The sequence below is a fragment of the Cupressus sempervirens genome, chromosome 1, assembly GCF_028749045.1.
Source record: "Cupressus sempervirens isolate cs-2001-9-10 chromosome 1, ASM2874904v1, whole genome shotgun sequence".
In the NCBI taxonomy this organism is placed as follows: Eukaryota; Viridiplantae; Streptophyta; class Pinopsida; order Cupressales; family Cupressaceae; genus Cupressus; species Cupressus sempervirens.
In genome coordinates, this window is record NC_143118.1 from 665,100,454 (window position 1) to 665,115,781 (window position 15,328).

Here is a 15,328-nt window from a genome sequence, read left to right on the forward strand (position 1 = left end):
GGTGGAATGGTCACACCCGATGATTAGTCATAACAAGAACTAATGCCATTAAGACTTTAACTCAGTCTTTTGCAATCAATAACAATCAGTATAAATACAATTGTTTACTGAATTCAAATCTGAGATGTTACTTCAATAATAATATGCATCGGCAATTCTGAATGCTGTGATCTCCATTAAGAATATTCAAACTATATTCATGTACATATACATATCGGTATTCTGCATATCGACATGTATATATACATGAGTATGGTCTCATGAGATCAATGCAATTTTCTGAACCAAAGCTATTTGCCTCAACAAGATTATATAAAAATGTTAGAAATTTTTAAGAGAGTTGATATATTGTCATATTTGTAACTCTTTTCTTTAGTATATACAAGTTGATTCACTGAATAAAAACAAGACATCCCTTAATGAGTTAATCCTTATTATATCTGACACGTAAAAGCAATTTCATAACGTATTGATGTTAGCAATGTGTAAGTTATACTCCAGATACAGAATGCATCTCATTCAAGAGTTTGTGCTTTTATTTCAAATGTTAACCTGTTAACGAGTTTAACAGAGAAGATCAGCCATAATGATTGTGGATTTATATAATCTAACATATTTCTAACATTTTTCAAAGTTTACATATACAAGTTGCAGGACACATCAAAGGCAACACAAGCTAGGAAAGAGAAGGTTGGTCAACACCATCTTGTCTCTGGTGGATATATGAAAATTCAGTCATGCCTTGTAAGTAGCAGTAGAGAAAATTTCATATCAATTTATATAAAATTACAAATAAGTAATACATTAATTATTGACAATATTATGCAAAAAAATGCAGGGCATTGAATTTAATCTAGCGCCCACAGAAGAGGACAAACAAATTGGCTTCAAGCAAGGCTATAGAGCAGTGGTTGCTCCCCACCGCACAGATTCAAGTGGCCAAACAGGTGTAGAAGATTCTGGTGCAGCGGTTGACACATAGGTAAATAGGTCAAATGAATAATAACAGTAACTGAGAACTTCATAACAAATAATCTATTTGATGTTAATTTTGAACAATGATAACAATGCGCGCATGACATTTCACTGCAGCCTACTACTCCCAGCACAGATCTTACTCATGGTGACAAAGGCACAGATCCTACACATGTCGAAGACCTTAATGTGCATCACAATGATACAGATACATATTCAATTTCTATTTCAAATTAATCATGTAATTATTAATAAAATTTAACATTTTAAATTGCAATTGGTGTAAGCTTTATGTGATATTTTTTATGCAGAGCATGATGTTAGTGTTGAGCATGTTGAGGTTGGGACTGAACAGAATGTGACAATAGATGATGTGGCACTATCAAGTAAAGAAAAATCCTTGTTATATTCTTTAGATTAATGAAATACTTATAACATAAAAAAAAAGTTTAGAATTAAACCCATTTATTTCTTATTGCAAGGACGCATCAGCCTTGTCCTCGATGAAAGAAGAGGACGCCTCATGTCGTAATGTGCATCAGATGCCACAGATCCTACACATGACGAAGACCTTAATGTGCATCACAATGATACAGATACATATTCAATTTCTATTTCAAATTAATCATGTAATTATTAATAAAATTTAACATTTTAAATTGCAATTGGTGTAAGCTTTATGTGATATTTTTTATGCAGAGCATGATGTTAGTGTTGGGCATGTTGAGGTTGGGACTGAACAGAATGTGACAATAGATGATGTGGCACTATCAAGTAAAGAAAAATCCTTGTTATATTCTTTAGATTAATGAAATACTTATAACATAAAAAAAAAGTTTAGAATTAAACCCATTTATTTCTTATTGCAAGGACGCATCAGCCTTGTCCTCGATGAAAGAAGAGGACGCCTCATGTCGTAAGATCAAAACCACAAGAGCCACAGGATGCCAAAAATAGTCAAGCTGTGCCTATTAACCTTTATCTTCAAAAAAAAGAAAAAAGAAAAGAAGAAATGAATATTAAAAACCTTGTTTGATGATGAGTGTGTTGATGGATATTTATGAATGTTGCATATTAATGGATTTTTATAATGATGAATGTTGCTTATTAATGGACTTTTATGAATGTTTCTTATTGATAATAAATGTTGATGGATTTTTATAAATGTTGATGAATTTTATGTCATGTTATTGAATATTGTTGTGTGATTATAATGATTGTCGTGTTCATGAATTATTAATGAATGCTTATAGGTATTAATGAATTATATGTCATGTTAATGAATGTTATGTGAATATAATGATTGTGTTCACAAATTATTGATGAATGTTTATATGTATTAATTAATTGTATGTCATGTTAATGTATGTTATGTGATTATAATGATTCAATGATATACTTCTAAAATGAATGAATGAAATATTTACTTAGTTGTTAATGGGGAATTGAGAGAGATTATGGGCAGGGAGAGGCCAAATGAGCTTCCACCTTCACGTGGTTGGCCTTGTTAAGTATAGAATATGAAAGGATTTTCGAAACCAAATGAAGATCAAACTAAACCAAGTGAAGCTCAAACTAAACCCATTAAAAGCATTTTAATTACAGCTTATTTTTGTATCATGTCATTATTGACTCTCACATGCATTATTGTCATTATTGTAGATCATGGGGATGCTTGAACTTTGAAGTCTCCAACATGGTACTTACTTTTAGTGGGTAAACATAGTAGGTTCCAGGTGAACGTCTTAAAATGGCCTTAACATAAGTACTATGGATTACAACATGCTGCTTTCTCTATAATTTGTATACAGATTATGATATATTGCTGATTACCAATTGCCTCTTCGGTAGAAATGGACAACATATTGCTTTCTCTATAAGTTGTATGCAGACATGGACCTACTCTCGCAAGAGATTGTGTATCACACTTGTCCACCAAGGAGGAGAAAGTATTTTATTGTCAATATTAAGGTAGATTAATCTTCTAAGTTTACTGGCTTCAAGTTTCTTATACTATATTTGTTACTGTCAATATCTTATGAGACTATCTACAAGTACGAGTTATGAATCTGTACAAGTCAAATGAAGGTGAATGTAGATCGTAGGATGAAAGATGACTCCAAGATTGGAGGGGTATGAGAGCACTAGGCACGACAAACAATAGAGTTTATTTAGTTGATACCAAGAGTTTCTTCCAGGTTTTAATTTGTTATCATCCTTATTTTTCCAAAAATAAAAAAGAAACCCTGATATCCCTGTTCTCTCCAAGCTCCTTAAAGTTTGGCATAGAAAAAGTCATGTCTGTATTAAAAGAAGAAGGTCAAGAATTCTACAAGTTGTGAAGACAACAGCATGCCCTTGTTAGTATGCAAAAAGTGTGCATCATTACTTTATTGTAGTCATTGTCATAACTAGTGGCAATGATATATAATGATGTTTATTTTCTGTTTGCCACAATAGTCATGTTGTATGTCATGAAAACATTTGATTATTTGTCATGGAATGACCCTACGAAGTAACTTGCCACTGTCATTTTTTAAAAGTGCTCTCATATTCAAACCCCTCCTTGATATGCTTTGACATAAATGGAATTATGTTGTCATGGTTCTCTAATTCAATCTTGTAATTTATTGCCAACATGTGCATTATTCACATATATTGATGATTGACATGCTACATTGAAAATGTGTTCAAAACTTGCCAATATTGGATGTATAAGAAAGTCTAAGTAATCAATGATTCTTTGGAATGATTCCATTCTCCTTTAGTTCGAGATGGAGTGTGATTTTGGATTGCAAGTCTTCTTCATGCAACCTTTTGTTTATCCATAGCAGCTCTTCGTAAATGGAAAAACCAATGTGCTTAAACTAAAGATACAAGCCATGCTTAACAAATGACGTCTAATATGTCATCTTTGGCAGCAATTATTTGAATACCAATTATTTTATAGAATTTTGCTTGCTGCTGCATTTTATTTTTTTAACTTTGACTACCGTCGCTATTTTGACATTTACTGTCGTCAATGATATAAGCAACCCGTCGAAACATCTCTACAATTGTCAATAGTTCAATGCATCCTGCCGTCAATAATGTGGAATACTTGTCGAACCATCTCTCATAGTCATCGACAGTTCGACCTTCCAAACTAGTCATCTGGCGCCACCATGGGACAATGATGGCAATAATTTTCGATGGTTTTTGTCGTTGAGATATCAACACCAGCCTTGGTCATCGAACTTTCAACTCCTGTTTAGCTACAGTAGGTTTCGACATTTTTGAGTCACAATTTCAACAGAAAAGCGTCGAAAAATAGGTCCAAATTTACTAGTGTATATTTTGCATAAATTTAATACTTTTTCAAAATTGTGTTTTTTAAGGTGTCATGTTTTGTCAAGTTTTTTTCTAGTTTTTCTTGAATACCTTAAGTTAAAAAAAATAAAAAATAAAAGGCTTGCCAAGTACCTCCAAATCTTTCTTCTTTTTGAAAACTCTGGTTCATAGTGCCTTCAAAGGAGTATTGCAATACAGATTGGCATTAATGAACAAGGGGTAGCTTGCAACCACTTTTCATACTAAATAAATTGCTTAGAGAGTATAATATTTCCCACTACCAAAAAAGTGGTTGTTCCCTTAGGATGGTTTTAAGAATAAAGTATTGATTTGTGTGGGATTCATTTATCACATGTTTTGTTCCAATTTAACCAACAATCCCTTTCTCTAACACTGCCATTTCAATTTATCAGGAGCAAAGTCAATTAGCATAACTTCTGATTCCTAATTTCTATTTATTTTCAGAGAGATTATAAATCACCTAATGATCTCCATTATCCAATAAAAATAATTCATCCCAAAAACGTCATGAAGCATGTGATGCTATGAATGAGTTTCCTTTATTGCCCAACTTGATACAGAAAAGTGAATAAAACACAAAAGGGATGAAGTTGAACCATTCAGAAAAAATAAAAGAAATTCAGACTCTTACGCCATGCGCTGGGCACCTCTAATCTTACACTCATATTCCATAGTGGCTGCCAAGATATGCTCATGTGGGTGCGCTTTGGAGACCAGCATCGTTTGTAGAAGTGCCTATCATCAAAAAATCATAAAAAATCAATTCAATTGAAACCAAATAATTGTGATTTATTCTTAGGATAACATATCAGATTAAGACATAAAAGAGCATGAAGGTTTTTTTTTTAAACTCTACTTCATAAGCACTTTCCTAAAGCTTTTATATATATGGGCAACCATCCAAAATTAAACACATCAAGAACATTCCATGCGCCCAACTATTCTGGTCCTAAAGGTTTCCTGACCATCTTACTGGACAAGGGTAGAGGTTCAAAACGTAGATGCTATTTTTAGCATACTCGAAGCTTGGATAAACAGACAAAAACATATCAAAAGAGCTCTATCTACACATCATCCATTCCAGTTTTTTCAAAAAAAGAATCAATTTTGTGAGGCTTGCAACCTTATTTGGATAGTCTTGGGATAACCTCTTAAATAAAGGAATATTCAAGCATATTAAGTGTTGAACCCATGTCCCCACACTCGGATCATCTTTTCTCCCCTACCTGCACATCTATATTTTGTACTTATACCCATGACATGGATCATTTGAATACATAATTTTCTGTACTCATAATGAAGCTTGAGCTTTCAGTCATGTTAATTCATTGAGAAAATCAAGCATCTCTGTGTTAACAAGGCCTACACTACTTGTATTTCACAACAACCTACACTACTTGTATTTCACAACAAACAAGTTTAATGCAAAGATGCAAGGGTGTGAATAAAATTTTAGAAGAGAATACTGTGTACCAACTTGTTACACATACTAAATATACAGTTTGTGGGCATATTATAATATTAAATAGAATATAATTTGAGATGTGTGAATGAATGAATAGTATAATCGGTTATTTACATGTTTATCAAAGGGCACGTTCAATGCAATGTGTCCCCTCAAAAAGCAATAGGTCATTTCCCTTGGTAATGATAAATAAAATAAAATCATGTTTAATTACACAAACTGCATCCCTTCCCTGGTTTGAAAGGATTCAACCTTAAAACACAGATATGATAGCCAATGTGAATTCAAAAAATTGAAACAAAAGCTACACATGGGACCAATATTAATCCATCCAAGATCAATCTTGATCAGCATTGAACATCTTTATAAGCGAAGACCTTTGTTGAATCTAAATGAACTCCAAGAAATTCATATTTGTAACCTATAGGAAATCTACATATTTTTTGTAAAGTGTTATCAGAATCTTGATAACATTACTTTGCATATACAATCTTTTGAAATTGCAAAAATATTGGTTGGGTTCCATTTGTAGATTAATTGGATCTTGCTGATCAATATTCTTAACCTTTGCAAAAGGTGAATTTGGTAGTGTTTATTATAATATTGTAATGTTTCTTTAATGGTCATATAAGTTAGTCTTTAGTTTATTAGGTAGTTTCTATTTTTGTCTTTAAGTTCACAATTGTTTCCTTTAGAAACATAGTCTTCGTAAATCTACATAAGCAGCTTTAATCTCCTCTATTTAATACAACATCGATTTATCATAATATGGTACAAGAGGAGGTCGATGGGATTTCATGAAATATGGCAAAAATTTTAAGAAAAAATTGAGTCTCTTTTGATTTGGAATTTTTCCAAAAATTTGTTTTTCAATATTCAAAATAAAAATCGCATAGAGGTATTTTATGAAATTTTGTAGTTCATCTTCAAAGATTTTCACTGAAAATCACAAACCTAGTTGACTTTTTTACTACGCGATTTCTTGGTTTGAGTAAAAGTCTTCAATTTTTTAGGGTTGCATGTACTTGCATGTTGCTTGCATACGCTGCTTATTGTGTGAAGTCTTGTGTTCTATTGCATGAAGGTTTCTCTAATGAGTTTTCATAAACAAATTCTCCTCAAAAAAAATTTGATGGGTTTTTATAATCTTTTCCCTTAAAAGGATTCTGATGGGCTTTCAGAAAAATTTCCCTTAAAAGAATTTGATGGCCTTTCATTTTTTTTTTCCATTTAAAAGATTATGGTGGATTATAATAATTTTTTCCTCAAAAATTATATGTTGGGTTTTAATAATTTTTTCCTCAAAAATTATTTATTGGGTTTTATAGTTTTTTCCTTAGAAATGAAGTTTTGCATTCTTTGATCAGTGTCTCGGATTCTATTTTCTACTTTTGATTAAATTTTCACTTCAAAAATCATTTCGTGTTTCTACAATTCACAAATCTCGCATAAGATCTTCTATCAGGGATTCCTATTTTAAGGTTAGTACCATTGTTTCCAAAACAATAAAGTTCTTGTTAACTTCAAATCATGGTATCTTTAAATCTATTTTGGGGCATCCTGGTCATCTACAATAGTTTGGATGTTTCGTTGATTTTTCTCAAAATCGTGATAGTTGTTCTCAATGTGTGTTTTTGTCTAGAGAAAATGAGAATTTTGTTATCCAATATTAGGTTGGGCGATTTATATAATTTTTGGTCAGAAGTTTTGTTAATTCTGGAGGGTTAGTGGAAAACTCGACTCAATGGCAAAGTCTTGTTGAGCATTCTGAATAAGGGGGCAGCCTTTTCATTTCATTTCATTTCTCAATGACAGCTTGGTGTGATAGACATTTCACTATAGTGTGCCAAGATTGGTCATGGCAGTACTCTCTATCTCAAGTTTCTCTCGCCTAGGGATTGTCTTTGTGTGCTTTAGGCAAAGAGAAAACTTATTTCTCTTCTGTCCAAGATCTACCTTAATGAGGACCTCACTGAGTCCCAGGTGGTTGAGTTGAAACACTCCGACAGTCTAGTTGCCAAGGCTAGGCACACCGAGAAGTGGGTCATTATCAAGAGTCTTAGGGCTGTTATACAAGATTCTCCTCCAGTGGGATGGGAATCGAGGTTTGTTGCCAAGGCCAAATGATAGTCGAGATGGCAATTGGATATGACGAGGCCTTGTGGTTCCCTACAATGTCAACTGTTGGAACAATGACAATACCTTATGGTCCTTACTAGGTCTTCTCCAGGATGCTCTTGGTTCGACTGACATCCTCTTTTTTACACAAACACGTGAGAGCCTTGTTCATCCTCTTACGGGCATCTCTGAATTTCAGTGGTTGTTTGATTTTAGGGATGAGGTCAGGTGGTCTAGTGGGGTCAGGGGATCTGGTGGGATTGCATGTTTGGTCAGAGATCATCTTTTCAACACTATTTTCATGGTTCCTTTGATAGCTCCGCCAAGTTTATGTGGGATCCATATCAGTCAACTTGTTGGTTCCCAAAACCACAGATTGGAATCCTACGAGTCTTGCCAACTCAATATTGGGATATCCAACCGGTTAAGGCCAACTTGACAAGACCGATCAATTCGATTTGAGTCTTCTACACTTTTGGATCTACAAAGCCAAGACGGGTATACCTATCCTAACTAAATCACTTAAATCAAAGATCCTTATAGCAGATTGGTTAGAATACGAATTTAATATTATACAAAGCTTTTAACTTTCAAATTATGAATTGATAATAATAAATGAATATATGAATTTGAAGTTGTTTTAAATAAAATTAATTATTATAGGGGATTGCAACAAATGAATATATTAATTCTTCAAAGGAAAGATATGAACTAATTGCCAACATATGGGTTATGAATTATGAATAACATAAAGAACAGTGCCGAAGGGCGATACAGTTAGTATTATAAGTTTAAAACATACAACTTTACAAAATTCCAGTCACATCAATTATAAATAATTTAGTAATCAAGATGAGACAAATCAAATATATGGACGCAATTTTAAAATAGTCTAGAATGTATTTTAACTCCTATGGTTGGAAGACAAAATGGACACAGATATAGAAACAATTAAATATTTCACTATATCTATGATATTTGATTTTAAAATGTGATAATTGACCCTGTCCACTTATCTACCATATTAATTATTTATAGAATTTAAAAAATAATTATAAAGGATGAAACTTTATAACATTACCAACTCTAAAGCTTAAAATAAATATTTATGCTTACAAAATATGCAGGAAATAAAAGTGCACTAGAGACACTCCTTATGAATGATCCATCCAATGCAATTTGACTCCAGAATCGCATAAAAATTTATTCAATAATCCAACATCCAAAGGCTTAGTTCAAAAAGTCCATCTCTTTGCCAATGAAAGAATGTAATATATCAAATGTGCGTATAACTTGAGTATAGAAAAATTTCAGAAATTTGTGTATGAATATGAAATGTATGAGTTTACATTTTATACTTATAGAGAATCGAGAGGTATCTCCTTAACCATCGCACCTCTTCTTAATAAATAGCTAATCACAAAGTTTAAATGTAAGTTTGATTCATGATTTATGCTCCTTATATGATAACCAAACCCAAATTAAATAATCGCTTTGGGAGAAAACCATAATCCTAATGCTTGATATCGCATAGACTCCTTATTCTCCTCCATTTATCAATTAAAACTGAACTACAAATCTTCATGGTGTCGCATATAAGAATCGTGTTTTGCCATTTTATTCATCCTCCCATCCTTTGCGTGAATCCTTGCGATAAACCAAAGAAATATTTGAAGCTAAAACTGGAGTTAACATGTTAACTTGGGATGAAATTTTTCTGGGTGCAACAATTGGTTGCCTTCAAAATCATTATTTGATTAAATCTCCCGTTTTTCATCTATCGTAATATTTCTTTCCCCATCAATTCACAAATAAAAATGCATATTTCATGGTTGTAATCTTATACATCTCCAAATACGATCACAAATTAAAGGGTTCGTGCAACATGGAAAATACTCTACCAGTATGGCAATTTGTTAAAATCATCAAGGAAGTTTGAAATGCAGCTCCCAGGAAAGCTTTGTGACCTTGAACAAGAGGCATATCATGGCAGTGTCCAATAGAGGTTATAAGAAGGCTTATAATCTTCATTCACAAACTTCTTAGTGCTGTGAATGTGAAGTATGAATGAACCATGTCTTCATGATAAATCTTCCTCTTGCTTAGGTTAATGCCAATTCCATGTGAAGAATGAACTCAAGTTCACAATCACAAAAGCACAAAGCTAGATAACTATGTCCTGAATTAACTACATATTCCCAACACCTCAGAATCATAATTATTGATGCCATTTTGGGAGTCGATTTTCAAGTTAGTCATCATTTTTAATGATTTTTCTCCATTAAAGGAGAAATCTTTCTTCTCGTGGTCATTTGTCAGGCATCTTATGCATCCAAAACATATCGTTTGAAGGAAAAGTTCAATTTCCATGTTACTTTATAAATTCATTGAATACACCATTTGTTATTGTCGCTGATGAACACAACATTGATATTGGCATGACTACAAAACCAAGTCGCTTCCTTCAATGGTCTGATTTTGTTTTAGAATATCTGGGCACAATATTCTTCCAAATATGTTTCCAAGGTGGTTGTAATACTTCCCTATCAATGCATACTGAAACCCACGATGACTTGCTAGATAGCATATAATAAGTTCAAATAGTTCCAATTCAATGACTCTTGTAGTCTATCTCAATGTTGCATCATGGGTCCTTTCCCAATAATATAGTCGCATCTTCTGACTTCACAAATTTGTTGTGTGTAAATGCTTTGAAGTATGACATGGATGCTGTACCAAGATAGCTAAATGTTTATATAGATGCTTCATTTATGTTGTTTGTGTTCAATGTTATTTCTTTCCAAACATAGCGATTGCTGCACACTCCCGATACATGTATCATGTCTTTGGCCTAATGTAATCTCCTTATTACCATTCTATTGCTGAGAGTCAGTGTCGATTTTTTTTTTTTTCCTTCTATCAATAGTTCATTGTTATTACTCATAGCTCACATATAATATCGTGCAGTCCTTGATGTCTTTGATGTGTAGTCTTGAAGATTTTCATATCCTTGTATGTGTATTTGTTGAATGTGACTCTTGAATAAAACTAACATAACTACAATGACTAGTATGTATTCATTGGTTATGAGTATTACTGAATGCTTGTTGGACATTCATTTGATGTGGTCACCATATTGTGTTGTGTGCTAATTCATAAGAATGAAGCTGCTTCCCTGATTTGTATCTCCACTCAATTAATAAGACATTGATTGTCTTTGCATATGGTATTCCTGAGGAAGGTTACTGTAGCTATCTGAATTATCCATTCTTGCTGCTGCTAATCAGTAAATTGACTCTTATTTTTATTGTTGTCAATTTTTCTCAAACCTCGGTAATTCAAAATTCAAGGGTCATACAATCTCAAAAAATAAACCCTTTAGCACAAGCAATCTTCATTCTCAAAGAAAGCATTGTTGTTTGATTTTAGGTGAAGATTCTATCAAGTTGATGGCAAAGATGATGAAATCCATGCAACACAGTGTTAGTCCTATAACAAGTCTCAAAGGAGTGTCTCAAATGGAGGCCCTATTTTGCAAAAAAATTGGGGTTCCATCACAGCTGACATCACAGTATAGGGGCATCTACATTGTAGTATGCTATTTTCTGTCGGCATCCTCACATTATGCAGTACACAGCATGTGGGAGGGGACCCTTACGAGGACCTTCTTGAGCAGATCATCAGATTCTCGACCATGGGCGACATCATCATTTTGGGAGATTTTAATGCACGAACCAAGGACTTTCAAACACCCCTTTACAATCATAGGTCAAACCCTGTTTGCACAACCGAATCCAATGCAGAGACCCTAGGGTTGCAGCACTTCTCCAAGGACAATTGGGGACCCCTCACTAGATATGGTCATCATTTACTACAATTATGTGAGTCCTCTGACATGGTGATTCTGAACGAACTTTAATGCGGTGGTGTAAGTGTTGTTGACTATGCCCTTTCTAGCACTTCCTCCATCCCCTCCATCAATCACTTCACCATATCTCACCTCCCCCTTGCCGAATACTCCCTTCTTAGCCTCACCCTTTAGGTCCCCCCAAGATTCCCCCCCCATCCCGTCCCCCCCCCCCACCCCGCTTTCACCTCATCCACCTCATTTTGTGGACACCCCCCACCAGTACCTCCTTTTACTTGACTAATGGCGATCATGACCTCTTTATCCACCACCTCAGACGGTTCCTCCCCATGGATTCCTTCATTGACTTTGGGGACACTTCCTCCATGTTTGATTTGCTCACATCTATCCTTTGGGAGTCCACCCTTCTCTCCATTCCCCACTACACCTCCCCCTTACCCATATCCCCAAGTGCAAGAGTACTTGCCCCATGAACCACTAAAAGACTGCAAGTCCTTTCACCGCTCAGTTTGCTCGGCTTTCTCCACCTTATCTCCCTCATTTTCCCAACTAAGACTCACCTATTGCCGCCTCCACCACAAAAAGAGAAAATTCTCCTTGATGTAATGTAGGTCCCTTTGTGCCTCTCTCCTGCCGTCTCCAAATCTTTTTCGGAGCACTGTTTCCTCACCACCCTCCTCGCCCTCCACCCTGGATGATAGCTCCCTTGTCTCTCACACCCCCACTCTCTATGATATCCCCAACCACCCACCTCTCCACCACACCCCTCTGCATGATTGCCACCTCTTCTCTTTCTCTAGCATCAACAAGGCAATTAGATACATGAACACTAGCAAGACAACGTATGAAGAAGGGTTCCAAGTGGAGCTGTTCAAACTTGGTATTACAGTTTTGGGCTCCTTTCTCATAGAGCTTTTCAACAGAGTGGTTTGTACTAGCTTCCCCTATTCTTGCTCATGACATATTATCTACCCGACCCACAAGTACGGGTCAATCTCAAACCTTGGCAACTACAAGACCATAATGGTTGGGCACACATTCGCCAAACTATATCCCACAGTGTTGAATACTATCTTATTTAGAGAGCTTGATTGATGAAACTATCGAGCTATGGGACAAGTCCGTTTTCATACATATTTTTAAACTACAGCTCACATTTTGACTTTGCGGACTATCATTGAGGAAGCACAACAATGCACAGCGAAAGCCTACTGCCACTTCGTAGACTTTTGCAAAGCATTTGATCTTGTTCCTCGAGTAGCTCTCTTTCAGAGGCATGTGAGCATTGGGATATTGGAGACTCTCTTGACAACTATCATGAGATTGTACAAGACTCTTGCTGGAAAATTCAAGACTCCCCAAAATATTTTGAATCCTATTCATAGCACCATCGAGGTGAACCGGGTTGCCCTCTCTCACCCACTCTTTTTGGTGTATATATTGACAACCTCGAGCCTTTCCTCTAGGATTTCACTTCCTCGGGAAGGTTGCTACTTGCACCAAGTTTTGATCTCCATTCTATTAATTGTTGACGATGTGGTTCTCCTAGCTTCTTCCCCTAGGGAGATTCAAAGGTTTCTTGATGGGTTGGCCTCCTTTTGTGACTCACAACAACTAGTTGTGAATCTAGGTAAGACTCGAGTTATGGTCTTCTCACAACAGCTAGTTGTGAATCTAGGTAAGACTCGAGTTATGGTCTTCTCACAACAACTAGTTGTGAATCTTCATTTCTACTTTTAGGGCGTTGAGATCGAGATCACCTCTTCATACACTCATTGGGAGTTAAGATTATGAACCTCATTTCGATTTGAGACTAGTCATGCAACCCCGCATTAGTAAGGGTAAAAGCATAAAACTATGTTACCCTTGAGGATATCCAATGGGGTTATGATCGAAAGTGTTACAGCCGAACCCATGTGGTTCCAAGTGGCATCGACATGGCATGAAGGTGGCAAAATGGTTACGGCCGAAATAATTTCGGCCATAACACTTTCGGCTGAAATCATTATTTGAAAATTAATGAACAAAAGTGTTCCTCTTATATGAGGTCACATAAGTGGGTATAAAACGTCACCGTGGGTGTCGGCCGAAATTGTCTATGTGGCATCCTATGTGGCAGCCACACAAGCAAAAAATGGAATTTTTAAAAACTTTTCACTTGAAGTTTCTTCAAAAACTAAAAAATACCCTTTTGTAGATCTCAGAGTCAAGATTATGCTCATATAAATTTTATAGTGTTTTGAGTAGTTATAATATGTTATACTTTTAAAATATTACAAGTAGGTATTTTAAGATTCAAGAAGATGTCACTTCAAAAAAGGAATAAAAATAGTAAACCATATTCAAAAAATCAAAACTTCATATGTACCTCTAGAGGAGAGAGTCCTCTTCAAGAATATGCAACTTGTTTTCAAAAATATGTAGCTTTGATAGGAAAAGTTTGGCGAGAAAAAAAACTATCAATTTCTAATAAGTTCAACTTTGAACACTTGTAGCTTAAAAATTATACATCAAAAATCAAATTTTCATTTCGTGTCGACTAGATATACATGTCTACTATAACATATTACAAAATCAAAGTAAAATATGATCATTTGCATATATTTGTTTGGCGGGACAGAACTCCATATTTTCAGCATTTTAAAAAAATAAAAAAATGGACTTTAAAAATTAAAAAAACGTAGGCAAGAGCCTACAACACAATGATAAATTGTGAGTCTTTTATCCGAGAGGTCTTGGGTTTGACTCTACACAAGTTTAATAAATAACAATAATTAATCACATCACATAACAATAATGAATCTTGGCTTCAGCCTCTTATCGATCCAAAAAAGAAAAAAAAAAAATTTAATGTAAAAAAATCTTTCTCCAATTTTTTTAAAAAAGTCATCGACATAAACTTCATCCAATTTTACAGATTTCATCAGTTTACGTCATCTTCAAATTCTAAACACAAATGCCACTTTCATGTCGTTAAACTTGAACAGTTTAAATTTTTTAGATCATTTTTCTTTATAAAAGGTGACACAGGTTTGTGCTTTTACCCATAAAGGACTTGGCTCCCTTGCTATGATAGAGAGATTGTGCTTCAACCACCACTTTGAGGATACCACGATCAAAATTTCCCTTTTGTACTCTTTGGTCAAGTCGACCATCCTCTATGGCTCCATTGTGTGGGGAGGCTCTCTCTTGGAGTTGGACTGAACTTCAGTTGAGGGATTTCAGACCCCTTTGTCTTTGGCGCATTATCAAATGTCACCGGTTTACACCCCACGTTTTGGTCGATTTTGGTGCTCAGCCTTTCAGGTAGGGGACCATTTTTTATTTGATCCATCATTGTATGGTGCTTGAAGGATCGAGATCCTCAAAATCTCCCTCAAGCATGAAGTAGTTTCTAGCTTGATTTCCTTGTCATGGTGTCTCAACAATTTTGGTTGTCTTGAGAAAATCTCATTTGGAACAAGGATCCTCTATATAAATATTGAAGGTGATTGGTCAACCTTACTCAAACACGCCTCTAGAATATCAGCAGCATCACTAAGTTCAACCAC

General features: G+C 34.9%; 1 protein-coding gene across 8 annotated transcripts in view; it reads right to left on the reverse strand.

Annotated features, from left to right (window-relative positions):
- LOC149579640 (Metallopeptidase M24 family protein) overlaps positions 1 to 15,328 on the reverse strand; it is a 290,429-nt gene that overhangs the window by 153,947 nt on the left and 121,154 nt on the right. For all 8 annotated transcript variants that reach the window (XR_016352550.1, XR_016352548.1, XR_016352549.1 and 5 more), the window contains one exon: positions 4,958 to 5,061. Coding sequence is in view for 3 of the 8 variants with exons in the window: in XM_089786206.1 (XP_089642332.1) it covers positions 4,958 to 5,061 (104 nt within the window). In the remaining 5 variants the exon portion in view is untranslated. The remainder of the gene's footprint in view (positions 1 to 4,957; positions 5,062 to 15,328) is intronic.